The sequence below is a fragment of the Nipponia nippon genome, unplaced genomic scaffold (genome assembly GCF_047370975.1).
Source record: "Nipponia nippon isolate SJK-2023a ecotype South Korea unplaced genomic scaffold, ASM4737097v1 scaffold_6, whole genome shotgun sequence".
Classification (NCBI taxonomy): domain Eukaryota; kingdom Metazoa; phylum Chordata; class Aves; order Pelecaniformes; family Threskiornithidae; genus Nipponia; species Nipponia nippon.
In genome coordinates, this window is record NW_028262380.1 from 83731063 (window position 1) to 83758210 (window position 27148).

Here is a 27148-nt window from a genome sequence, read left to right on the forward strand (position 1 = left end):
GCGTATTTTAACAGCATCGGAACCTTTACCCCCAAATTGCTAAAAACAACCCCAAACCCATTACTTATCAAGTAATGTAAATAAGAATCGAGACAAACTGTTACTTTCCATAACAGGAAAAAAGTTGTTTGGGCTTTTTTTTTTTTTTTTTTTTTTTTTTTAATTAGTAAGGAAAATCTGGGTCGAAGAAACTTATCGCTAAGGAAACACTAGACTTCATTTAGGCATGCGAGTGCTTCATTTTAAGCAAGTCCTACAGCAGCCCTTACGTAACAGAAGTGATAGGCACGCAGGGATAGCTGACAAGTCGGATCCCAGTCACAAGGCACACGCACGCTCACCCGGAGTGGAATCACGTCAGTTAGGTTGCTGGGTTATCAAGCTCTCGGTTCTCCAGGAGAACATTATATGGTTTGTAATATGTCAGAGAATGTCAAATTAAGGGCTGCGCGGCAGTGAAGGGTAGAGCAGAAAGCATTCTATTCCAGGCCATTGATTCCTTTTAACAACTACGTGCAGTAATTCCCAAAACTATCTACTCGGTCTCAATCACATGGAAAACATAGCGCAACGTTAGTTCTAAACCTTGCACCCAGCGCAGCTTGAACATTAGACCATCCAAGGGGATTAAAGACGATGACTGATTTAATCAGAATAATTCTTTTAACGATAACTTGTTGCATTTCGCCTCCCCCATCTCCTTAAATGTTTAATAGTTCGCTTCCTGGATTCCCAGTGCATAAACTGAGCATATTTTCTTCCTACAGGAAATGATCCAATTAAGTTGATGTATAATTGATAATGAACTGTTTAAGCTGATTTTGCTCTTGAAAAATCTTAACAGCCTGCAGTCAGTTGGGTGACCCTCCTCCCCTCATCTGCAGCTGAGGGACAGCGTTTAAGGAGAAAGGGGGGAGCAGACCCGGCATACTGTAAGCAAGGTAGGCGAGGGAGGAATTTCAGCTCTAGCGAGCCAAGCTGGCTCAAGACAGAAGGATCGTCTAACTCAAAATAACGTAGTCCCCGATTACTACTCAATAACCGAGTTGCCTGCGACTTGGCGGCTGAGACACAAGCAGCGTAGACAGAAGAGGCTCAGTAAACATTCACAGGAGAGATGTTTCCCGGAACGTCTAACCTTGGCACCCTGACTGCTGCAGTTGTTAAGTTTCCCACTCTCCGAAAATAGAACTCTGCCGACCTGTCTTGTTGCCTTACAGCAGGTAACCGTGGGAGATGTTGATCGACTCGTATGTACGAGTTGAATAATTCACTGTCACCCCAGTGCAAAAGCCAGATCAGACCAAGGAAGCGCCGCTGATGGCGTATCTAGCGCAGAAGGCATCAGATTGACAGAGGGAGGCTGGAGCGCGTTTTTGTCAAGTCATTGCAATAAGTTTTACGAACCTAAAGGCTACAATAGTTCTTCACGCGAAACGGCTCTCGCCTCCCTCAACGTAACTGACTACGGCTCGCTAGCCTTTGTTCTTTTCCCGCCTCTGCGCCAACTTGCTGCCCAACATGGGTGGCTTGCCTCTCCCTCTGTGCCTCTCTCTCCCTGCTGACGTTTTGTTAGGCTGTAGGGCACCGGGGTACGGGTCTGCTTTTCACCAAGTCTCATCAACAGTCTGTGCGGCCCCTCTCTCTGCTGGGGCACTGGGTTACAAGCGTAGTGACAATGACCGTCACCGCATTCAAGACGAGAAGCGACTAGTCGGGTATCGCGAGCGGTTGAATGTGCCGCTGCCACGCTCATTTTACGCAGTGTTTCCCTTTGGGCCCTGCTGATCCAGTGGTCACCCGTCCATGTAACTGAAAGGTAGGAATGCGTTGTCATGCGCAGTGATTGATACAGGAACCACCTAACTGATGTGGAAACCCCCTGGACATTCAATAGTTCTCTTCTGTTCTCAAATGAATCTGCATACTAGAGGGATTTTGCTGACTGTTCTTTACAGCCAGAGCAGACTTCCCTCTGTCATCAACAGGAGTTATCCTGAAAAGAATTTTTACAATTAGGCAGTAAGATTTTTATAGCGCTACCTGCTTAGACCGCTTTAGCAAGAGTTGCCGCTGGGTATGTTAGGAATATATTTTTTTAAAGGACCCTGGATGCATTTAATCCTTTGTTCAGTTTTGGCGTCCCTAGGTATGCTCATTTGATGGTTCTAAGTAGCTCCACTTAAGCCTTGGAGTTTACATCCTACAAAGACTGAGGTCTCCTCTCCCCCAGGTGACCCTTTCACCAAGAGGTGGATACTTGAGTAGATACTGAGAAGTCTCATCGTGGGGGGTAAGGTACCACATGGCAAGTGGTGCCGATCATCTCCGTGCAGGCGTTTTCACAAAAAAAGCTCTGCCTGAGAAGAGAACTACGGATGTACGTATTACTCTATTCTTGCAAGAATCATTGCTTCCCGTCGTACTGTCCCTCTCCCCTCGCAGTTATACTGTTAGCTAACCTTCCTCCAGTTTTTATTGGTACTGTTCCTGCAGTGAGAGCAGTGGAGCTGAATGCAGTGGTCAAGGTACAGCTGCAGGGGGGCTGCCCGCGGGTGACGAGTAGCTTGCTCGTCTGCATCCTGTCTCTCCATACCTGCGCTGACGTTCAAGACTTAACGAGTCTCTTATTTTGTTGCAATATTATCTCTGACTTCGCAACTCTTCTTGGAGAAACTTAGAACTTTATGCAAAGTGTCAGGGTTTTTCCCTGAGGGCCTCGGCCAACTTGGAGACAAGTTAGCTTCAATTTAAAACGTTCGAGGTGATGCAACTGCGCAGCTTGTGTGTCTTGATCAGTTTGTTTTCTCCAGTATGTTTAAGGGTGGTTTGCCCACATAAAATGAACAATTCAAAACTGAGCGCCTGCAATACGAAGGAGCAAGAAGAGAGCTTAACTATTCTATTTCTAATCCTGCTCTGATAGACTTTTTCTAAGAAAGTTTGTAGCAATTAAATATAAAACAATTCTAGGCTGAACTTTCCTTAAACTGACGACTTCCTCTCAAGTTCTGCATGTATCAGTTCCTGTAGTCTTATCTGATCAGTCTTTGTGGGCTTGCTTAAGTACCAAGTACGTTTTAACTTCCTGTATTAAGCACTGCCAACTCACTTTAGTATAAAAATGTGTTTAAGTCGACTTAGACCTGCCGCGCACTCTAATGGTGTTACTAAAGTGAGTTCCATTAATGTAACTTGCGAAGGCACAAGCCTCGCCCGATTGTGCCTGCAGAGACAACCGGACAACTTTCACTCACAAATCAGTAGGACTTGTGTTTGCTTAAGCGAGAGGGGAAGCGGGGGTCTTTCGCTGGTTATGTTTTCCAGAAGGCAGCACATAAAAGCGATTCGGATTTGCTGAGCTGTGCTAACCACGTGCACAGAAACGTGCCACAAAAGCGGGCAAAACAAGGAACAATTGCAGGAAAAATTGGAAATGAAACATCATACTAATTTACAGCAGAGTGTTATGGCAACATGACAGAAACTTCAGCCTTACGGAAGATACTGTCTTGTCTTAAGAATCTGCGTGTTCGATTCAAGTGGTAGCAGCACCTTGGCTCCCAGCTCCTTAATTTAATTGCTGCTTCTCATTATTCCTCTGTTCATCGTTTCATAAGCGATCAAACAGTTAAAACGAGCGGTGTTCAGAACACAACGTTTCCTGCTTCTATAACTACAAACATTCTGCTCCCCTCCTCGACAGGGACTCCAACGCTGGTTTTGCATTACGGATAAGAGCTGACCTGATGCCCGAGATACCATCCGACTCACTCAAGGCTGTCAGCCCCGCAGTCTCTAGTCACCTGGCAGAAGCTGATCCCTGAGGAAAACTGGGAGTCTGACTGAGCTATTCGATAAGCACAAAGTCTCCACAGTTTCTCCCGATGGAAGTGCTGGTTCAGGACCATTTCTGGTTAGATGCACGGGAGGCACACTTGAGTTAGCTTGCTTACGGACCGCTGGCTTACAGCTCAACGCCCTTGCACCGAGAGATGTGCAGGCTCACCGACGCTCCCCCAAAGCCAGGTAGGAAGGTGCTATTTTGGTTATGACAGACCAACTCGGATCTAACAAGGTAAATGATCAATTCCCAAATGGTTCTTTCTCCAATGGGTTAAAAAAAAAAAAAAAAACATAAATCATATATAGGAAAGGAAGGGAAAGAAGAATGGGTTTCATTTCCTTATACAGTAGTAAACTGTCAAATGGTGATATAAATTGTGCAGTCCCAAACCTCTGCAGTTCACACTGCTCTGGCTTGCTCATGAGGCCATGCTCCATGTAATTATCAGCCAAACTACATCAGTAAACTGTTCCTGATAGCGTAATAATTTGCCTTCGGCATTTTTCTTTTAAGCTCTAGACTTCTGCTTAGATTTATTTAGCCTGACAGCGCTGTTTAGTTACTACTTTGTAAAGTTAGATATTAGCAATGCCAGAAGAGCTGGAAACTTCACAGAAATCTGCAGGGTTTTGAATCGTGAGTTGATATTATTCAATAGGAACACAACACAGCATGGTGGTGCTTAAATCCTTCCTCACTTCACTGGGTTTTATCTGAACTAAGAAGGTGGTCAAAATGCAATGCAAGCTTTTCAACATCTGAGCTATATTTTCCCTAAAAGCTCATCTCAGCTGTCTTGAATGTTAATCCCTGGCCAGGATTAAGTATACCCTGTGTATCTGTCCAAAGATAATAAACTGGAATAATTGCTTAGACTTCAAACAACTGCAGAAGCAGGTACTAACGGATACTCTACGATAAAAGCTCATCGCTTCTTTTTGCCACCAACAAATGAAGGTAACTGCTCGGCTCTCCTGGAATTCGCTACAAGCGTAACAGTGTAGCTGCCCAAGCATTTCCCAGCTGAGTCAGGTAGAGACCAAGGTAGGAGAGGCTCCTCCAGTCGTTCCCACCCAACAGACTGGGGTTGTAGTTTTGCTCGAGGGTGTTAATTGCTGGGTCACCGCCCTTTCCGTGAGCAGTGTATTTTTTCTAAACAAGAAGCATTCAGCAGTGTTCATGGAGGGTTTCACAATTGCACCTTCGACACCACACTTTGAGCAATACTTGTGCATGTTTCTGACCTGGGTATTTCATTTTCATCTGTTTTGAAATTAGCTTCCCCTTTTATGACAGAGCGTCTCTTTGAGCCTGTATGCTCTAGCTAACTTGCAAACTGAAATGGATTTATAACTGCGAATAAAAACGGAAACTGCGACTATTTCATGTTCAATTGGATCTGCTTATCAATTTTGTAATGCAATGAATTGTCACAATCAGTCAAAACCCCTTCAAAGAAAATTGAGTTGAAACTACAGCATACCAAAAAATCATGTCAATACAGCCACCACACGTGCTTTTGAAGGGGGGGGGGGGGGGGAACACCAAAACACACACCAAAAAAAACCCATCTGTGGATACTTCCATCCAGGCTCTGTGGTAAAACGGGGACACTGGCAGGGTATCATTCTCCCACTGCTTCCAGCAAATACATTTACTGTGCTTACTAGAGGAGAGAAAAGGACAGTTTCAAATGCCTTGACGGCTAAATGAAACTCTGGTTGGATTCAGTGCTTTTCAGAAAGCTGTAAACAACATTCAAGCCTCTAAAAGCTCTCGGGAGCTACCAGATCACTAGCGCTGCCTGTTTTTGTGTGATCCTTTATCACAACCAATGAGATGGATGCAGGTAAGACTGAAGTCAGTTGATGTGATTCCTGTCAGAAAGGCCTGCTCGTGCTCCTTTGTTTATCAGCAAAAACATTTCCCGCTGCCCTGGCAGCCGCAACATAAAGAGTCTTTTTATGGACAGAAATATGCAGTAAGCCAAGTGCTGAAATGTCTATTCCAGCTGCAGTCTGTTAAATAAAACCCTAAACAATTCAGGAGTTCAAAGTTTAAAGGAGCAGACAACGCACTTAAGGTGTAGAACAGTGCACTTGAAGTTTGCTTTTTCTGTACAGCCCCTGTCAGTGCTAAGCTGATATCTTAAAGCAAGGTGCTGCCATGGCGGGCGTCTTTTCTTGCTCTGCAGCACGGATCTGGGATTTTTACGCTCGGGTTTTGCACAAGTACCAGAAGAAGCTGGACTGAGGCTTGTGCAAACACCACCTGCCAAACCGTATCGGAAAAACTTCACTCTTGTGTGGACAAAGCGAGGGAAGGTGCTGGAAAGCTCCTGGGAGGTATAAGAGGCAGACTGGCACTGCTGCGAGCAAGAAGAGCGGAGAAACCCGACTCCTGGGAAGGGCCCAATCTGCAGGTCAGTGACCCTTGTTGGAGGGGAAACTCCAGACACAAATGTCTTTAGTCCTTTATCTAGTTCCGTCTTGACGGACGTGTTTTGAAACGCAGTATCCTTGGAAACTTAACGTAATCGACTGGGGTTAAACGTTCAGCTCTTATAAATCAGTCTATCACTAGTGACTTCAATGTTGCATCACTTTGACTAGCAGAAAAACTGATTCGTCTAAGTCTTTAAAATGGCATAGAATGAGATTTTTAAAAAGCAGTACCACACGGGGTGTACTATCTTTTCAGGAAAATAAATGTCACTGCATGAAAAGGTTGATTGTATCTCTTTAGAACGTGTGAGGAATATTCTGAAATTACGGTTATTTTAAGCATCAAAAAGGAAAAAAAGTTGTTTCATTATGACATTAACTTCCACAAAACCCACACTGTTCAAGGGAAGCGATAAATTCATGACTGCATAATATCCTGTATGTGAGTAGTATCCTTTCTTTATTTAAAAAAAAAAAAAAAAGGAAAAGGAAATGAATTATAGTGGGATCCCTCCCAGAAAAAGGTTTTGATTATTGGTTTTGACTTGACTTTTGACAGTAAGCTTTTTTCCATTGTGCTGGCTACATGCAGCAGCAGCACTGTTAACCTTGCACAAAACACACGGCCTTTAGTTTAAGATGAGGCAAATAAATTAGGTCCCCGCAACCAAAAGTGTCGTCTTGTCACACGGCTAAAATACTGTCAAGCCGCTATCGTGACCAAAATGTTCCTCTTGCATTGATCCCTTCTTGCAAATCAGAGTTATCAGTTGCATGGCCTCGTCTCACTGATGGGAGTTTAAAAAAGGAACGGAAAGTCTTATCCCTTAGGAGGAGGAGAAGTGGTTCAAGTCAAGGCTCAAGTGTGTATTTAGCATTCTTCTCTGTATACGAAGATTTGGGCAATTCTTAAATTGCACTTCTTGCTAATGATTTTAACCAGTTGTGCTCAACTCACCTGGAGTAACCGTCTATTTTTTTCAGACTAAACCTATAGCAGCCATTCCTCAATGCATGCCCCTCAAACGCCCTGCACTTGCATGGAGTCCTCAAACTCCACACGAGGTCAGAGCGTGAATAATTGCAGGAGTGGCAGGCAATGTTAATTTACAGAACTGCATCTCTAAGATAAGAAGGAGAGAAGTTCATATATTGCGGGTACTGATTTAGGAACCAATTCTGCCTGGAAAAGTAAGCGGTACAGGAGAGTATGCTGTCATCTTGAGGACATGTTAAGCTTATTGCCCGATACTCACAGAATTAATTATCCCCTTAAGTGCTTGGAATCCTCCAGTGACAGGGAAGACTTGCTCTTTCGTGTCAGCAATTTTTTCAAGCTTTGGAGAGAAAACGCGTGCAAACACGTGAATCATTTGGCAAACTAAGTTTGTCGCGCTGCTTTTCACCCTTAAAATGTAAATGGGTGTCTAAAAACAACTCCCATCAACTCTGCAAAGCGAAGGAAAATTTTGAGTTCCCTCACAGCTAACAATGACTTGTCTAAATGGGAGGACTTACTACAACCTACTGCACCTCACAAAATGGTATAGCGGCTAGCCATCGTGTCAAACCACCGCGCTAAAGAAACCTTTTGGCGCCCGTGTCTTGGCAGTGATTTCGTAACTCTTTACAGAATTACCTTCCCCGTTTGCTCTGCCTTCCATTAAAAAGCCTTTCTGTGCGCCTTCTGTAGTCAAGAGTCTTCTGTATACTTCTCCGTTTAAGTCACTTGGGTGGTACAAGAGCAGCTACAGCGTCCGTTAGGACATAGCGACTCTGGAAGAGCTTTCAGTCAATGAAGGCCGTGGATGCTTCTTTCTTTTTCTTATCCCAAGGCTGTCAAACACGCCGCTTGAAGCTTGTCTATAGCTACTCTGTTCACCCGACCGGTAGCCTAATCTGGTTGCCATCTTAATGAAAGGGATTTTGCCTGCATCCTTTCCCGCTGGCAGCTACCGGTTAGCCGAGGGTATTTCCGATGGGCCTTCTCAGCAATGAAAGTGACTGCCACGTATTCTATTTCTGTCTATGTACACATCTAAGTGTCTGCTGCCTGAGCCAAAGAAAACATTATACTGCCTAACGCAAGTAAAATTAATTTCTATATTACTTAATATTAACTGTATAAACCCCTGTGACAAGGTACTGCCTAGTAATCTGCAATAGTAACGTTCTTACCTGTTCTTGTACAAAATCAAGGACGCCAACGCAGTAAACTCTAGCTCCCAGCTCTCTGGATTTCTTTGCCTGCCCCAGAATAGAACAGAGGAATAAGCATTTTTTTTCATTCAACAGGCAACACCCAAACTCTTCGGAATAGAGCATGCGTTTTCACCTAGCGCTCACCTCTTTCTCTGCATACAAGGGAATCTGTCCATCCAGTTTGCCATCTGTCAATGCAATGATGATACTAGAAAATCTTGAGGCTCCTTGCTCCGCAATTTGCGTGTTGGCCTGAAAACAAAAAATATTTATCCAGCTTAAAGTTACACCTGGACTTGGAACCAAGATGCATCTTCTAAGCGAATATAGCATCTGAAACAACACTCAGCCTCATCTTGGAACCCAGCCTCGTGACCATCCTCTGCTTCCCTTTAACTCGCTGCCAACGAGGAAATCATTCATCGGTATTTTCCAGTCACTAGTGAGCCCATCTCCGAAGCGCTGGGGTCACTAACTGATCAACCCTTAGAAACACTCGATTCTTTCGGGACAGATACTCTCCGAGTTGTGAAGCTCGCTTCTCTTTAGATCCACCATAAGGTTTCCTTTGATACCCTCCCAGATTTCAAATGTCAGTCAGTAGGTTCCAAGATATAAAAAACGATGTCTTAAAACTATATGTTTTTAAAGGGCAAAGAACTGCTGTTTGCCTAGCTTCTCAGCCCACAGATGACAATTACAAACTGGGCCCCAAAGGCACAAAGGAAGAAACTGAGTTTCTGTCCGTAACGGTGAAAGCTTAGATCCTCAACTTACCCTCCCCCTTCAGGGCCCGAGTCTTTCAGCAAGATCGCAAAATCTACTTTAACTGTACGTCTCAAGAAAATGTAAGCAGTTGGGAACTCCATAATTAAGATAGTCCAAAATTAAGACCGTTGTCTCGAACATGCTGATCTGTGCAGTAAACTCTCCAGAAGCACATGCTCTAGAAGGCACTGTTAGACTCGCAGCCCTACAAAGCTGCGTGTGACTATTTACCATGTAATTGGTATGCTGTGTTAGCTGCTAAATTCACGACACGGGACCGCTCTCTACCGCGAAGGATCAAGTCAAAGAAATTCCATATGGCAATTTTCCGTGATGGTTAATCTTCTGCCTGGGATTTGCATAGTATCTGGGCAGTCTTGGGACCACTTAGGAAACCCAAAAGATTCGACCGTAACAGACTGAGGCATACAATCAATCCATTTATGTTACAGGTTGTTGCTGTTGTTATCCAAAGGGCGAGAACAGAGGATATTTTAATTGTAAGAAGATGAGTAAAACCTACCTGTTTTAATCCTTCGTGTATATATGTGTCACCTGCTGGTTTTACCTCCTGCAAATCCTTAAGACCCTTCTTGATTTTTTCTCTGAAAACAAAAAGGTAAAAGACCGTTAGCGTGATTTGAAGTGGGGAAAGAGGTTAGTGTATTGATGGAAAAATTAGTATTTGCCATAGAGGAGAACTGAAAATCTGTAAAATACAGCATTTAGCCGAGATACCATGTGGAGGCAGATTTTGTATTCGCAATGGCAGCGGCACTGTGGTAACGGATACTTTAGACCTAAATAACACAATATGCCTCAGTGAGTTAAAGAGCTGGAATCGAGTAGTACGTTTCAGACGGAGCAGATATTGCGAAGAAGCGGCAAAGCCTCAGTATTAAATAGCCCAGTGGAAATTCTGTAAAGTCTGCTTTGCTCAATTAAACCAACTGCACTTCCAATCACGCCGGAATGAAAAAAGAAATCCTTTAAAACAGCAGTCCTATTTCTAGAGAAATTTTCCAGGTCAATATGCGGGTGTTTAATGGGGTAGGACAGAACTGCAATAAGGAAAATCTTCTCCCTTCAAAAATGAGTATCGATAGCCAAATGCATCATTTGCAAGACACCCCTTGTATCCAAGGAAAGGGACTAGGATTAAGAATAGTTTTTTAAATTTTTGGCTGTTGCTACCTTTCCGTGTGACCTTTGACAAGACATCACGCTTAGACAGGTCACAGTTCGCTTACATCGAACAGGAGGATAAGGTTGTGCCGTGATTTCTCATGGGCCTTTAAATAAATCCGTCTTTGACGGCAGGATGCTCACTTAAGTACGATGATAAGACTGGAGGAATAATTTCCAGTGAAATCAGCACGAGCAGGGAAAAAAAGGCAGAGAGGCTGTACTGAAAGAATCAAATCTGCAAGTTCTTCATTCTTACGCAAGCTAAGTCCCAGTGAAGCCCATGGAAAGTTGCGCTAGGAAAGGATGAGCAAAAACTAAGTAGAGACAAAATTTGGGCCAGAATATATAGAACGCTGTAACAAATATAGGTGACAAAGAGGAAAGCAGCAGGGGTGAGGAGATGGAGGGAAAATACGTCGCAGGATGCGTGAAAGCTTTCCTTAGGGCAAACAAAATGAGAAAGAATGCATATGCCGCTCTGCCTGAATGCCACCCACTAGTCATTTGTTCCGCTGATGGGCTTCCTCTATGTTTAGAAGCTCTGTTCCAAAGTACAATCCCTAGCTGCAATAAGCTCCCAATCACAGGATCAACCGATACAATCGGGGCGGGGAGGGGAAGGGAGAAATGTGGCATTGAATATATGGAAGAGAACAAGTTATGTAAGATAATACAATCTGTTTGATCCAAATATTTTACATTCAGCATCTATAGAAACAACTTGAAACTGATTATGTATGAACGCAATTATAAACCACGTACTTAGTGCTTGCCAGAAATGAGTGGCAGCACATCACAGGCGTTAGTGTTCTGCTGCCAAGAAACAAGCAGCAACTCAAGTCCCAGTTTTCTGAAACAGATTTCATTTTGCAAAAATAGCTTTTGTACAGTCAGTTCAGATTTATTTATCTAAAATGTCTTGTGACCCGGTCACGCAGAAATCTCTGGTGTTGCCAGGCCTCTGCCTGCAAGGGGTTCCAGGAAAATCTTTGGCAGCGTGAGCTTTTTTAGCTGCATTTAATCAGTCGCCCTCTCTTTCCCGCGGGGCACATCTGTACTTGATAGGCCCAGCCAGATGTGAACAAGCTCCACCCGTGCTTCGAGTTGGTCAGGTAGGAGCGAGTCCTGGCCTGGATGTCGCAAGGCCAACGTGGGTGCAGGACTTGAGGCCCCAGCCCGTGAGCCCCACCAGACAGCAGGAGAGGTCGCTTCAGTCACGCTGAAACTCGCACCCAGCTGGTTTGGAGGGTGGGCACAGGAGCTCGTGTCTGCCTGAATCCCTCTGATAACGGGACTCTCTTTCGTCAACTAGCCATAGCACTCTGAAGCCCTCATTCCCGCTCCTCAGTGCTCTCAAAACTCTCCTTCCTCTAGTCTCTGTGATAATCTTTTGTAGCCGCAAAAATCCACAGAGAACGTCTGGTTTTAAAACTCCTCTGTACTGAAATGACAGAGCCATGACCTCAGTCTGGGTGCCTGGACAGTACCTCAGTACAGCTCAGTAACAGCGAAAAAGGGCCATTGGCTTCGTGGTTTAAATCAGACAAGGGAGGGAGGTGGAAAAAGCAAAACAAAATCAGCAACGTGCAGCCTGCCTGTGTTTGAGCTGAACGAGTACAAGTTTAATATGTCTTCCCCATTCAGCGGATGAACTGCATCACATCTCTGTTTTTCAGAAAAGGCACATCTAATTTTTAATAGCTCCCCTGTCTGTTCTCTCTTTTAAGCTTTGTAACGGCATCAGATAATTCCTCCAGCAGCAGCCAGCCAAACACAACCGTGGCTACGCGCTCTTCGTCATTTTGCTCCGTGGGTTCTATTTAGCTAGTCCACGAACAGGGGCTGCAGGCGTAACCCCAGCCCGGCGGAGGTCAGGAGAGGTTCGGCCTATCTACAAATACTGCTCCCTGCCCGGGCCAAAGTCGACGCTGAGCTCGGCTGGTACCTCCGGTGCCTCCCCGAGGCAGGGCACGCAGAACTAAATCTAGAACTGGAAACAGGCCGTTTAGCAGAGAGAGATGACAAAGCAGCCCAGCTTTGCAATCAGCTGAAGAAATCAGTTTAACATAAATCAAAATGTAGCAACCTCTCCTTATTTGAGCGTGCTCCACAATTCAGATTTACTGTCAGGTCCGAACGTAACCGTTTGCCTTTGCGAGTTCAAATCACGCCAAGGCAACTATCAGCAGTTTACAGGAGAGGTTTCTCTGCAGAAGCTCTGTTGCACCAAGCTGCAAGCTTTTATGTAGGTGACTCAACAGGTACTGTTTTCATCACTGTCTAGTATTATCTCTTGCCTTAAGTAAGTTTAATTGACACATTCGAGGCCAGGCTGGACGGGGCTCTGAGCAACCTGATCTCGTCGAAGATGTCCCTGCTCTTCGCAGGGGGTTGGACTGGATGGCCTTTAAAGGTCCCTTCCACCCCAAACCATTCTGCAATTCTACGACGCTGTGCTGAAAACAGTGTTGTCAGCAGCCGAGCGGTCGGACTACCGATGTCGTTAAGGCACTGCCTCGCTCCCTTGCGTAGACCGGTCCACAGCGGAAGACACGAAATACGTCCTTCCGCTGCAGGAGGATGTAGATCACGCAGCCATTTGAGAGGACCGGTGATAAAGCTACAGACCCGTTAGGAAGCACTAGCCACCCTAGTTTCTCAGAGACGCGATACTCTCGTTGAGAGCAAAGAGACTTAACAGAAAGGGACAATCTTTTGCCTTAAAGTAAATAAATGTATCTTCAACATGCACAAAGAAAGGTTTATACTTGCTGGAAAGCAAAGCATGCTTGAGGACTGAATCTTAAAACCCATTCAAATCCCTGCTGCTTCTTAGGGAGAAAATTTTGTGCATGTACATTAGTGCTGCAGAGGTTAGAACCAGGTGAAATTGTCACGTAAGCCTCGGGTCGTGCCGATTCAGCTGGGCAAGGGGCTAGCCTTGTATGAAACGTTGGGTCTCCATTAATAGCGCTGCAGTTTTAAGTAGTGGTGTTCTTGGCTCTTCCGGATGGGGGACAGTAGTATCTTGTATTTCTTTTCCATGTTGCATTCTACCTATTGAAGTGCTGGAATCTTGAATCGTTTTTCAGTGTGTTGAGACCGTGAGTGCTGGCAGGGAAACTGTGATTCCCCACGAGCATGTATTTATCATCAGGAATGAGGCTACGTGCCTGCGAGGCAACGTACTTCATCTCTAACAAATAGAGGCAAACAAAACAGGTACTTTGGTTTTGCTGCTAAGAAGGAACTATAATAACAAGAAAACACACAAACGTGTTAGTGAAACAAAGGTGGGGGGGAAGTGTTCTTTAACAAAAAGAGGGATGGTTACATCCCTGACGAACAGAGCTGTCCTACTGGTGAAAGTAAACCCTGCGCATCAGCCGCCTCAGATGCAGAATTTGGAGGAGGTTCCTGGTTTCTACATCTCTCAAATACTACAGAGGGCTCGGTACAATGATAATGATTATTCTGCTTCAAACCGCAGGCGTCCTGCCGGGGCTCCAGATGACAAAGACGCAAGAGGCTGACACTGCTGTACTTTACATGCTCAGCAGAACATGCTCTCTGCAGATGGCCCTGTTTTGGCAAGCTTCTTGAACCAAAGCGTAGGGTCAGCTTACATGACCAAGGCTCAAAATGCATAAATTACACATCTCTGTGCAATAAAGGAACAGTCAGTGCTCCACCAGGCTGTGGACAAGCACAGTGAGGTACAGTTGCTCATGTACCAGGGACTTAAGTGTCCTGTTTTTCCACCCTCGTTAATAATCTTTCTTTAGCTCCAACAGGAGTTTCACCTAAGCAGAGTCAGCAGGGCTAGCCCTGGCCACGGACGTCGGTCAAATGCGGCAGAAGGAGGTTTACAGAAACCTGAAATTCTGCTGGCCAGCACACAGCTGGCCAAAAGAGATTGCGGACGACGACGTGACATCTGGATGATATTCGTAAGTGTACCCGCTTTTCCAAACAACTTGCTTTTCAAAACTAGCAGCAAAACTGAGCCCCAAATGTGAAGGCACAAATCTTTGTTTACCACTTAGCGTACGGTTTCCAGCTAAACTTCCCAGGGGAAACGGGTCTCTCTAAAAGGGGATATAACCATTGTAAGCAGCCTTTTCCACCTGGGTGTTATTTTTATTCTATGTATTTATTACAGCATTGTGTGTACGGTGGTTAACAGTGACTTCTGTTTCCAGAGGTATTCCCATAGCACTGTTCATAGTCACAAAATATTTGGTAATCTGGGGGCTTCAGCACTGTGGTGTGGGTTTCTTTATATCCACAGCTTTATTATGCAGTAAAAACCGGCAAGAACTTAGGGCAAACAATTAGAAGCCTGAGGCTTTCAAAACAAAAAAGACTTCCCTACTTTGAAATAACTGCTGGGAATGAATTGTGGTTTCCTGACATTTGCGAATTAGCAAGCAAGCAAGGGGAAAAACTTCCCCGCAAGTCCAAAATGCACATAAAAAACCCAAAGCCATAATAGCCCATAATCACACACACATACACACCCATCCCCGAAACTGCGCTGTACTTAGCATCCTCATCTTCTGTTTGCAACAATGGGAGTCAGACATTCTAAGTCACTTTCCTCTGTCGACTTCTTTAATATTTAAAAGCACAGCTGTTCCAACCGCATCTGTCCATTCTTACCTACGTACATACGGTCACAGTTACGAACGTCTCTTCTTTCATTCTCCTTACAACTCCTTCTCAACAACACGGTTAGCAACTTCCTGTCCCCTACCACACTTAAAAAAGCGTCGGCGAACCGTGCATTAAAGACAAGTCCCAGAGAGGAACCCGCTGGAACTCAATAAGGTTCTTCCTATGCTTTAAACGAGGCTTCCGAGAAAAACACGGTTCTTTGCGTGGCTTCAAGCGTGCCACAGACAGGCAATGAAAAAGGCGCTTGTGTTTCCATGGCAGGGTTCCCGAGTTCTGCCCAGGCGTGCCAAGTGGTCTGTATGCTATCAGTGCTGACTCTCCCTGCTTGATGAGGAGCAGGCCGCTGAGAGGGATGAAGGGCCTGCTGGAAACGAGAGAAGGGACCTCGTAGGCTTCAGCAGGCCTCAGAACAGGCCTAAGTGTCCTCTCCTGGCCTCTCTCGAGCCATCTGGAAAAATGGCTGAGAACCTTGTCTCTCCCCGCAGAGAGCAGACCCAGTGTCCAAGTCCAGGTGGGGGGAAGCGAAAGCTTGGCCGTTCTCGCGTCAGGCCACTTTTTTAAATGCTAAAACAGGAGGGGCTTAGAATGGGATCTTTAGACATCCTATTTCCAGGATGTCAGCGTACATTTCTGTAGCGTGACACATTTGTCTGTTGTCCGTGACGGGTCTCTTCAGTAACTCTTGTACTTGCTGTTATGTATTATTAAAAAAAAAAAAAAAACAACCAAACACACAGTAAACTAAGTGACTATGGCAGGCCACATTTTGTATTGACTCTACTGAAGGGAGCAGAAAGGAAGGACTGCCTCGCGTCCGCCCTGCCACAGTTCGTTAAAATGACTCCTAAAGGGTTTATCCACACGTTCAAAATACAACAAGTTGTGCAGTGCGATTAGCTTCTGGACAGAAGGGAGAGAGAGAGAGGAGGTCGTGTGGGTTTTGACAAGGCTGAAAGGACACTGAAGGACTCGGATGACAGTGCAGCGGCCCTCTGCTGAAGGCACTGATTCCACTATATCGTTTTCCAATTTCTGCGATTGTGGTAGTTCATTTTGCAACGATCTCTTCTCTACCTGGTTTTCTCCTTCCGTTTCCCTCCGCCTAGCCGTGACCCATCCTAGCTGCGAACCCTTATTTGCTTCAGAAATCAGAGTGAGCAGCCTTGATTTCCATTGCCTTTGAGACCATCGACCGAAAGGAAGAGTCGGGCACGTCCATACATCATCACAGTGCCAGGAAGTTCTCGCACCCTTCAAGCGGCACCAACTCCACTGTCTAAAACCGATTCTGAAGTCGCGATTTGAAAATACAAAATTAAATACCTACCTTAGATGAGATGATGGGAAACATTAGTTTACCGCTGTATGCTTTACCTAGACATGAAAAAACACTGAAGACTTATCTACAGACGTTGCTTTACACAAGTCAAAGCCAAAATCATTTCTCCTGCTGTGCCAAGGAAGACGCAGAGTCACGCAGAGATTAAAACATTACTTGTAGTCATTTTGCAAAGCAGTGGCGGAGTTTGCATCAAGAATTTATTTCCCATGGTTCTTCTCCTTCCTTTTTTACTAGGCTATCCATTGATATGTTGACAAAATTAAATCCAGCTCCGCACAGAGGCTTCATGACTGGCCACCACTTAAAGGTATCAGTTACTGTTCAGTATCTGTTACTGTTCTCTGATTTAATAAGAGCCCTTGGGGCTGAGGAGGGAGAGGGAGAATTAAAAAAGCAGCGCACTAACCTGTCTCCAGTTAATGGCATGATGATGTGTGCCTGGGTGGAAAACACGATAAACGATAATCTCATCTTGGGGCTTTTAAAAAAGGGAAAGAGAAGAAAAAAAAAAAAAAAAAAAAAAACATTTTAGACAAACGAAGAGAAATGTACACATGCACAGCATTTCATTCGCTTACTCGTGCTTCATTAGTATCATCTTTATCCTCCAGCTTCCAAAGAACATACTTGTGAACTACAAACCCAGAATGAGAGAGGAATTAAAGGATTTCTTCCCATCTACTCCGTAGCCAGATGCTTTGAGAAGGAAGTAGCAGAATTATTATTCTTTCTTGCCTGACGAGACTCCAGATCAAGACATGCTAAGCTTAACAGTTAAGATCTCATGCAACCCAGCTGAAAGTGAACTTAGAATCATAGAATTGTTAAGGTTGGAAAAGACCCTTAAGATCATTGAGTCCAACCGTTAGGTTGTCATCTACCAACATACAGAAGGTAACACATCCCCTTACATTTTCACGGTCGCTGGTGTAAAAACAAGTGAGGGACGCAGACCCAGAGTAAACTCTTGCTCCAGGGTGTTAAAACTTGGGCACGTTCAAAAGTCACGTTCCCCTTTTTAAGGGTTGATCCTGCCCCAATGTAAATTTCAAACTAACTGTGCTTTTCAGCCATCAAATCACCAAAGTCAAAAAACCAGTGCCTTCCAACTGATTCATCGCCAAAAAAGCAGCATGACAAACTTCCAGAATGAGTACGTTTTTGTTTTGGTGACTTAGAGTTGTGACACTTAAGATGAACTTCCATACAAGTATCTGGGGAAACGTCATAATGAAAAGCAGTACCGTATGAATTGATTTGATTAAGGAATTCCACCTTTTTTTGAAGAAGCCCACCTGTCTCTTCCAACAAGATGACGAGGAATTATACCCAGCCATCAGTGGAAAATGCACAAGAAGTGATGCTCTGGAAGCCCGAGACAGTAACTTTCCTAAGGTAAGTTGCAGCTACATCTCTCCTACCTGCTTTTTATTTTTATACATGACAACTTCAATATAGTCAATAATTTTATAATTCACTGTATATGTGTATCAGCATTAATTAATCGGATGAATGTTAGTAAAGACGTAACGCTTGTAAAGATGAATGACCGTACGTTCTCAGTTCACTTATGTCTATGATGCAACTTAAAATTATTGACATCGTGGAAATGTAAGTACTGGGCAAGTCTTTGCACAGATCTTGGATTTTAGACCCCGTCTTGCAGTCTGTCCGTTAAGGCTCTGAACACAAAAATTTGAGACGCTCTAAATTCAATTATAATCTAAGACATGGGGTTATCAACCTTCTTAGTTGCCGCAAGCAGGTGCCAAACAATAAACAAGTACTTGCAATCCCAGTCTCTGGTAATTACATCACCACCTAGTCCAAGTAACGTGAGACTTCCCCGTTTGAGATGCAACTCACTGTGCGTAATAACCTCAAAGTTACAGTTTAGCTAACTTGTCTTGAGGACAACGGCAAAACTGTCCTCTATGTGAGACATCCCGTTTCAGTTCCACTCTCCGAGCGCTCGGACACGGTGACGATGAAGGAGGATCGTAGGAACGCACCCCTTAGACCTGACAGCCCCGCCGGGCGCAGGCCTTTCGGAACCAAAAACCAGCACGCAGCGCTGTTACTGCACGCGTGCACGTTACAGACAGGTCAAACTGGAGAGCAGATGCGGCACCATGAATTAATCCTTCAGGTGAGGACTGAAGGAAACTGCTACCAGTGGGTGCTTCGCGTTCTTCCCCCAACTTCTCTTTTCAGCTGCAGAAAGGGCGAGGTCAAATGACTCCATGCCCTACTCTGGAAGTGTGCTGAGGCCTCAAGGCAGGAGAAAGCCTCATCAGCCTTCAGAGGCACGCCGGCCCCGTCAGGGAAGCACACGGGGAGAGGTACTGTTCCGGCTCCCACCAGAGCCCAACGACCGGCACGCCGTGAAGGCTTTGTGCCACAGTAAGGCTGAGTCCTCCGCACCCGGACACCGAGGGAGACGCTGGCGGGCTGGACCTTCTGGCTGTGCGCCGTAAGCGATCCTCCTTTGGTGTGAAAGGCCAGCGGCGTAACTTGCCAACTCAATAGCTTTGCTTCAGCTAATGCAGCCAGACCGCTACACGGCAACTGTTGCAAAAGGGAGCGCCCTTTGGCTGTAAAAGATGATGGACTGAAAGATTTACACTGAACAAGCACCGCCCTGTCAGTGGGGGCAGATCTGGCTTTTTACCACTCACTGAAAAGAAGTGCTGCTTTGGCATCCTCAGGCCCTTTTTTTTTTTTTTTTTTTTTTTTAATTCTAAAGCTTACAAAATAACTTTCAAAAGCTTGTGTCACCCACTTGGTTTACAAAAGATTTGCTTTTGTAAGATGAATGTAAGCAATATTTAATTATGCAAGCCTAATTGTATCCCTTTATCAGCAAGCCAAGATTGTAATTGCCCACTGCACTTCATTTTCCTTAGCAAAAACTACCACAGCACCTATGTCTGTGTCTTTGGGGGGCTTCCTTTGTTTTATTCTGTGGGTGGGTTGGGTTGGTTTTTTTTAAGCAAAATGCTGCCTCCCAGTAATCCCCAGCTGTTCGTACAGAGTACGGTTAGCCAGTATTTCCAACAGCCATTTCTGTGGCAGCAATACTTGCCAGACAATACCGCTAGCCAGTTCCAAAGCTGATTACACGTACGTACAACAAATATACTGTTAACAAGGCATAAAACTTCCTGTACGCTTGAGCTTGAACGGTACCCCCTTCCTTTTGACCTGCGGCATGTATTGACATATACGTAGACGTGTTCAGATTGCCTACTTTAGATAGATCTCTAAAAGCAATATACAAGAAGTACTCCATCAGAAACGAGGCACGTGGCTTATGGAACAAAAGTTTTAAAAAAAACATCAAATTACATCTGAGAGTAACTTTAGAGATTAAGTATTTAAAGATGCATATGACCACCTTTTTACTGAGCTCCAAACATGAGAAAATGCAGTTAAGGTTTCCAATATTCTCCAGCCATTTGGGCACTAGAAGCCAAACTCTTAACGTGTTTGTGAAACCCATCTACTGAGCTTACAAAAGCATGGGGTTTTTTTCAACATATCCCAGTATTCTAGATGTCACAAGGAGCAAAACGCACCTCACAAATCTTTCTGTCAGCTGATTTACAAAATCATAGATTTCATGCCAGTTCTGTGCTACGCTCCCAGATCTGAAAAGAAAACAAAAGTACGTTAGGAGGCCTTATTTAAGGAAACCAGGCAAGGCAGGGTGACAATTTCGGTGGGAAACTAGGCAAGACACGACAGCGTGCTTCTCCAATTATTTCAGGTTGTCACCGGCCGCGGCTCGCGGCGGTAGTTGCACGCGATCGTCGTCACGATTTGCCGAGCTACGGCCCGGCAGAGGCAGCCGTTCGCCTGCAGCCCGCGGTGCCAGGCACACGGCCCGTCCGGCGGCGAGGCCCGGCGGCACCGCTCCCCCGCCCCGCCGGAGCCCCGGAGCCCCGCCGCCGCTGCGCCGGCCCGGGCAGGGCGCGCCGAGGGCGCTCCGCGCGGTGCGAGCTTCACCGCAGGGACGCGATCGGCAACAGCTGCGCGGGGGAGGGGCGGCAGATGCCGCCGGTCGCTCGCGCTGCCTCAGAAACGTCCGCTTTCGGTCAGAAAATGAACCTCCGCTAAAACCCTCCTTCCCGCGAGCTCCGGAGTTTCCAGGGACGCGCGTGGGGTGGGGGGGAGTCAGCCCGGCCCTCCCGGCCCTCCCCGCCGCCCCGCAGCGAGCCCACGGCGAGAGCCCAAAACTTTCCGCGCGCCTCCCCGTCCTCCTCGCTTCAGCGCGGACGGTACGGCGGCCCCCGCCCCGGCGCACCGCGGCCCCGGGCCGGCCGTTAGCCCCCGGGCCGGCCGCTAGCCCCCGGGGCGGCCGCTAGCCCGGGCCGGCCGTTAGCCCCGGGCCGGCCGCTAGCCCCCGGGCCGGCCGTTAGCCCCCGGGGCGGCCGTTAGCCCGGCGCGCGCCCCCTCAGCCCCGCCACGGCTCCCAGGGGCGCGCGCGGCCGAACAAAAGCCGCGGCCGGAGCAAGGCGGCGGCGGCGGCGGCGGCGATCGCGTCCCCCCGCGCGCCCCCCTTACTTGTCGAGCACGAAGTACATGTCGAAGGCGCCGTGGCACGAGGGCCCCTCCGGGGCCGCGGCGGCGGCGGGCAGCAGCGGCAGCAGCAGCAGCAGCGGCAGCGGCAGCGCCGGGCCGCGGGGGGCGAGGCGCCTCCGGGGCGCGGGCCCGGCCATGGGGCCTCGGAGCGGCGGCGGCGGCGGCGGCGAGGGGACGCGGGGGCCCGGCGCTGCCGTCCTGCCGCTCAGCGGTGCTGAAGTGGCCGCCCCTCGCCCGCCGCCGCGGCTCGCCCGGCCCGGCCCGGCCCTCCCCGCCCGTCAGCGGCGGCGGCGGTGCCTGAGGCGGGGGCCGGGGCCGGGCGGGCTCGGCGCGCCCCTCTGCGCCTGTGTGGCGCGGCCCGCCTCCCTCAGCCGCCCGGCTTCCGCGGCCACCCGCAACTTGGGCAATGGCGACCCCGCCGCGTCCCCGTCTCGGCCCCCCTCCCCGCTCCCCCGCCGCAGGCGCCTCCCCGGCCGGCGGCGGCCTCGCCGGCGGCCCGCGGCTCACCCCGGTTCGCGTCCCCGGCGGCCGGGCCCGGCGGGAGCCTCCCCCCCGCTTCCCCCGCCGCCCTCCGCCGAGGCTCCGGGCCGGGGCCGGGGCGGGCTACGGGCGGCGCGGGGCCAGCCCGGCTCCGGCGGGCAGCGGCTGGGAGCCGGACGGGGAGAGGCCCAAGGGCCGCCGGGCCGGGCCGAGCCGAGCCGCCCCGCGGGGGGCCCCGGCTGGGCGAAGCCGGCCCGTGGCACGGTCAGCGGGGGAGCAGCAACGTCCCCTGCCCTGCCCGGGTTCGGCCTGGCTTGAGCAAAGTTTGGCAGCCCACTGATGGCGACACGGCGGGAACGTGTTATTCCGCGCTAACAATGAACACGCGAAATTAAAACAACACCCGTGGCTCGCGAGGCTTTTCGTGCTCGGGGAGGGCAGGCGGCTTGCCTTTTACGTCCCTCTAAACCGCTTCTTCGCTGGGATTTGATACTCGGCCTGTCCGTTGCGCTAGCCTGCGTCCACTACCCCTCCGAGGAGACTCAGCCAGGAGCCTCCTGGGATCCTTTTCGTTTTTTTTTTTAATGAGTCTTAGGGTTCTTTGGCAGGAGTGCTGAACGTTGAACATTTTTTGTAATCGGCAGCCAGCTAAAAGCTGTTGCAACCCCTCTTACAGCCATGCGCATTGGCCATTTTCTCTGTGTTAGAAACCGGCTACAATAGATCCAAACTGTTGCTCTGGGACTGTGCACGTGGTAACCACCAAAATGTCCTGATTTACAATAGGCTTTGGAAAACTAAATATAGAGCAGACATTTGGTTTGAAGCATAAGCTGGATCTTGCACAGTGAGCATGAGGCACCGTAGAAAGCGTCGCTTTATGCTGCAAGAGTATTATCGTTTAGATTTTTCCATCTGTGCTGGTTCTGGCTGGGCTAGGGTTAATTTCCTTCACAGCAGCATGGGGGATGTTTTGGATTTGCGCTGGAAACAGTGTTGCCAGCAGAGGGATGTTTGTGTTGTTGCTGAGCAGTGCTTACACACAGCCGGGGCCTTGCTGCCTCCCCCGCCCCAGCAGCCAGCAGGCTGGGGGCACAGGGAGCTGGGAGGGGGCACGGCCGGGACAGCTGCCCCCAGCTGCCCCCGGGGACATCCCACACCACGGCACCGCAGGACCAGCACAGAAAGCTGGGGACGGAGGAGGAAGGGGGGGACCTTCAGAGTGACGGCGTTTGTCTTCCCAGCTCCCCGTGACGCCTGACGGAGCCCGGCTCCCCTGGGGATGGCTGAGCGCCCGCCTGCCCACGGGAAGGAGCGAACGAATTCCTTGCTTTGCTTTGCTTGCGTGCGCGGCTTTTGCTTTCCCTCTTAAACTGCCTTTATCCCAACTCACGAGCGCTCTCCCTTTTACCCTTCTGATTCTCTCCCCCATCCCGCTGGGGGGGAGCGAGCGAGCGAGCGGCCGCCGGGGGCTTAGCTGCCGGCTGGGGTTAAAGCACGACACCATCTGTGGTTTCAGATTTTTGCAGTGAGTTCAAACATACTTAATAATCTTAAAATATTATCTGAAGGCTAAAAAGATGTGTGAATTTTCTGTGAAGAAAAGTGCTAGTCATGTGACAAGCTGCATAAACCAAAATTATCTCGTAAGTTAAAAATAAATGTCTAGCCTCTATTTCTTTGTTTCCTTTCTGGAGTTTTCTCCACGAGCGCTATGTGACAAGCAATTAAGAGGACTTGAAATAAAATTGGTTATTCTTTTTTTTCACCATTTGTGTGCCCAGTGCTTTGTTTTATATAGCATCTGCTTTGAGCAGCTTTAAATGACAGCGGACTGCAGGCACCACTACGGTGCAGGGGCACTCGAGACGCGGGGCTCTCGAGCAGCCCAGGCCTCGGGAGTCTTCAAGCGCGGACCGGGCTCAGGACTCTCTCCCACGACGGCTGCAGTTCCATCTTGCTAGCCAAGTAAGGTGCTGGAGCCCTCAAGAGCCGGTCTCCCATCAGAACATCAATCTCAGGAGCAGTGAGTCAATAAGGCTGTCCAGCTGCGGAGAGATAAAACGCAGTCCAGAGGTGCCCCGTGCCTTATGACAAAAAAGCGCGTTTCCCTCAGAATCTGACAGTTCTGCCAGCGATGGAAGTGGTCAGAGGGTGAGCAATTTACCAAGACAAAAACCCCCTGAAATTACTGATTTCCCCCGTCACCTGCCCAATAAATTATTCATGAGTCAGTATGAGTTTGTGACTGGCAATAAGCTGTCATGGCCTCGTGGCTTTTATTAAATTCATGTTTTATGGGGCTGCGTAGAGGATAGAACCTGGAACCCTACCGTTTGGTCCCAAGATGCTCTTTTTTTTTTTTTTGCCTCATAGTAAGGATCTCATTTCTTAGGTTAACCATCTTATTTACACCTCCCTTTCAGCAGTCACTGCTCCGCTGTCTGTTCTGAATGCGGTGAGAGTCCCTCACGCTGCCAGGCATCCTGCTGGCGTTATACGGAGGGACGGGTACTCCAGAAACCTCCCTGCCAGAAATGCTCTGGGCGCGGGCACTGCCGGGCACAGCCCCCGGCTGCGGCGGCAGCAGGCCTGATGCTCAGGGAGCTCAGGCGAGAAGGAGGGCGACGATCCCCTCGGGATTTATAGGAGAAGTAGCTCCATTGCCCGGCAGCGCAGCTAGCGCTCCGGCCGCCGAACCGCAACGCCCCGTCTTGCGGCAGGCAGTCCTTTGTACCGGCAGCTGAAACCGAGTGCGGCTTGGATCCAAGAGGGGTTCCCGAAGAAAAGTTTAAAGGAGAAACACATCGTTTGTACCTCTCTCTGGCAAGCGCTGAAGTGATGTGGCTATTGGAAAAGCACAGCTTCCTGCAAGCTTCCGTAACGGGATCTCTGTTTTACCGTGGACGTAAAGGCTGGCGCACTGCTCAGGGGAGTCCAGACAGCTGGGGCATCATTGATAGGTGAGAAAAATACACAGAATGGGGGGCTGATATCTGTTGTCCTCGCTGAGCCTCCATCTCCCAGTCAACATCTTTCTTGTTCGTGCGTGATAAAATACAAGAAGAATCCCGCGTCAGTCACGCCAGCGGTAAGCTGGCAAAGTTGATACCTTTACCATCCATCTTCTCCGTGTCACGTCTGACAGACAGGTTTCCCACGCTGAATCGCTCACTGGAGCGACAGGACTCCACGCAAAATTATCAAGTATTTTCACGTTAAATTGGGTCACAACGCAGTCCCACCGCTCTGAGATCAAACACATTACTTCTCTTTTCCCTGCTGCGGACTTTTGAACAGCCTTAGTCTTTAAACAAGTGCTATTTCTTATAGAAAGAACGACTTGAGGATTGCAGCTTGCTGTCAGCATTCCCCGTGTGCAGTTATGTGTCAAAGGTTAAGCCCCGAACAAATTTAATGTTGAAAATGTACTGGTGTTACAGTATGTTTTTTCCTTACTGTATCATTTCCCTTTGCTCTCAGTGCAAATGAAGCAGTCAGCTGAAGTGGCGCTGTCAGGAAGTCAGAATGGGAGGACCGAAAAGAGCTTTACAAAACAAAGTAGGTGAAATAAATAAATACACAAAATTACATGCAGTTAGAATTCCGTCCTGACCTACACCACATCTTAGTCTACCAGGGACTGAAAGTTTCATCTGCACCAACAGGACAGAACAGCTTTTTAACGGAGACAATGACCTAACAAGCATCATGTGGCTCTCGCGGGCCACGGAGGTGAATCAGACACGTCGACTGCTCCAAAAAGGATCTTAAGCCTCTTCCCTCTGCAAGAGGAGCTGGGAAAGTCGTAGGCAAAGGCGGCCTGCCGGAGATCTTTCATTTCATCCCGTTTCCTGCCGTCTTTGGCTGGTGTCCTGCGGGCACAGTGCTCTGACCTGACACATCCATGTCAGAAGGCCTTCTCCGTGCCGATCCGAACGCAAAGCCAAGCCTCAGTAGGATGCAAGTTGGAAATTTTGCAAAAGTCCGTGGACCAACAGTGATTTATGTCAGCCGAAGATCTGGCTCATGAAGTTCTTAATGTCTTTGAGCTAGCAAGGCTAAAGGGTCAGTAAGCGGTATTTTACAGTCCCCGTGGATGCACGAAACACGGAAGATGAAGGACCGAGCAGCCTGCGCTTTGCCACAGACCCAACAAAAGCGAAGGCTGATAACCCATTACATCTCGGAAGCGCTGTGCAGCGCCGGCCTCTCCCCCCCGCTGCAGAGGCGTGCGGTACGGCAGAGCGGGCTTGCTGAGGTTTCCAAAACAAGCTGCGCTTCAGCTCTCAGAGCTGCACGAGTCAGCCCCAAGCCCTAGGAGCGCCTCCCTCGCCTGGGCGTACGTGTCATGTTATCCAGCTGTTGGAAATTTTCCTTCAAGCGCATGTGACCGACTGTGTTCGGAACGAGCTAGCCCTGCCAGTTGGGGATCTGTGGTAGCCAGGGTTTGCTCTTTTCTTGTTTCCAAGTGTGTGAATTCCTCTTTTAGCCTGTGGTTTCTGCTGAAGTAGCGGATAAATCACTCCTGTTTTGCTGGAGCGGTTGGATGAGAGGGAGGCAGGCACGGAGGTACCGGGCAGTAGCTCGTGGCTCTTTACACGCGTTTGGCTTTATTCGCACGAGGGCCCGGGGTCTGCTTTCACTAAGTACCGCTGGCACTGCAGCGCCCGGCCCCAGCGGGACGGGCGTTTCTCGCTGCGCACACACCAGCACAGGAAGCGCCGAGCGGGGAAATGGGGCTGCCCTGACGACTGTTTGTATACAAACCGCCAGAAAAACAGGCTCGTGGAGCCGAGCGGAGAAACGCTGCAAGATGTTCCTTCAATTGGCCCCTCCTGCTGCTCCCTCCAGCGCCCGTGGAGATACTCGCTTACATCCACGGAGCTGGCTGGGGTGTCAGTAGCTTGCCAGCACGGAGAAAAAGATCACGTTGCAGCAGAAGGAGGGGACTCCTCATGCTCTTGCCTGTACCGAGGGACCAAGGCCCGCTGCAGACCTCTGCTCACCACCGGGCGAGTCTCCCGCTGGCTCTGGGTACTGGTCCCACATCTGGAGTAGCAACAGCTTCCCCTCGCTCGCCATCCCATCGGTCTCGAGTGCAGCTCGCTCGCCCAGGGACCTCCTTTGCGCTGGTTTCTTGCGCCCCAGCACTCACTGGTGGCCGGGACAGCGGGGAAAACAGAGGAACTGGGGAGAAACCGTCCTCGGGCGCCCTTGGTACGTATAAGGCTGACAGCATTGGGAGACGCCATGTAAAAGAAGCGTCTGCCACTTGTACTTCTTCCGAGGGTCCTTTTCTTCTGCATGCAGCAAATACAGATAATGAACGGAAGGTGTTAGCTATTAGCAGGGAAATCTGCGGTCATTTAGAACAGAGCTCTTAACTACAGCTTAAAAATAGCCCGGCAATAGAAGCAGAAGTTTTCACATGGAAGGTTGATGTGCAGATGAACCTAAGTTTACCGCCAAGATTTACTGCAGAGAAAGTAGTAAACAGTACAGTTTACAACACGTGTGGGATTATACAACTCCTTTCTTCTTCTTCAGCACTTGCAGATGATCTCCTCACATGTTGTCCCTTAAGATCCACCCACTCCCACCTTCTTTTTGGCA

At 48.4% G+C, this 27148-nt stretch overlaps 1 protein-coding gene and 1 long non-coding RNA gene across 5 annotated transcripts in view; one reads left to right on the top strand and one right to left on the bottom strand.

Annotated features, from left to right (window-relative positions):
- LOC148051639 (uncharacterized) overlaps nucleotides 1-4463 on the top strand; it is a 29934-nt gene extending 25471 nt beyond the window's left edge. For both annotated transcript variants that reach the window (XR_015699776.1, XR_015699778.1), the window contains exon 3: nucleotides 3707-4463. This is a non-coding gene — a long non-coding RNA (uncharacterized LOC148051639). The remainder of the gene's footprint in view (nucleotides 1-3706) is intronic.
- Nucleotides 1-21576, bottom strand: part of ANTXR2 (ANTXR cell adhesion molecule 2) — a 111699-nt gene extending 90123 nt beyond the window's left edge. The window contains exons 1-7 of one of the 3 annotated variants that reach the window (XM_087736875.1): nucleotides 21560-21576; nucleotides 20047-20118; nucleotides 16875-16946; nucleotides 9785-9866; nucleotides 8638-8745; nucleotides 8470-8538; nucleotides 7548-7628 (exon numbers count right to left, since the gene is read on the bottom strand). In XM_087736875.1, the coding sequence (XP_087593001.1) occupies nucleotides 7548-7628; nucleotides 8470-8538; nucleotides 8638-8745; nucleotides 9785-9866; nucleotides 16875-16939 (405 nt within the window). In that variant the 5' untranslated portion in view covers nucleotides 16940-16946; nucleotides 20047-20118; nucleotides 21560-21576. Of the gene's footprint in view, nucleotides 1-7547; nucleotides 7629-8469; nucleotides 8539-8637; nucleotides 8746-9784; nucleotides 9867-16874; nucleotides 16947-20046; nucleotides 20119-21034; nucleotides 21320-21559 lie in introns of those variants that run through there. The other 2 variants (XM_087736874.1, XM_087736873.1) reach the window with 2 other exon arrangements.
- Between the last annotated feature and the right edge of the window lie 5572 nt (nucleotides 21577-27148).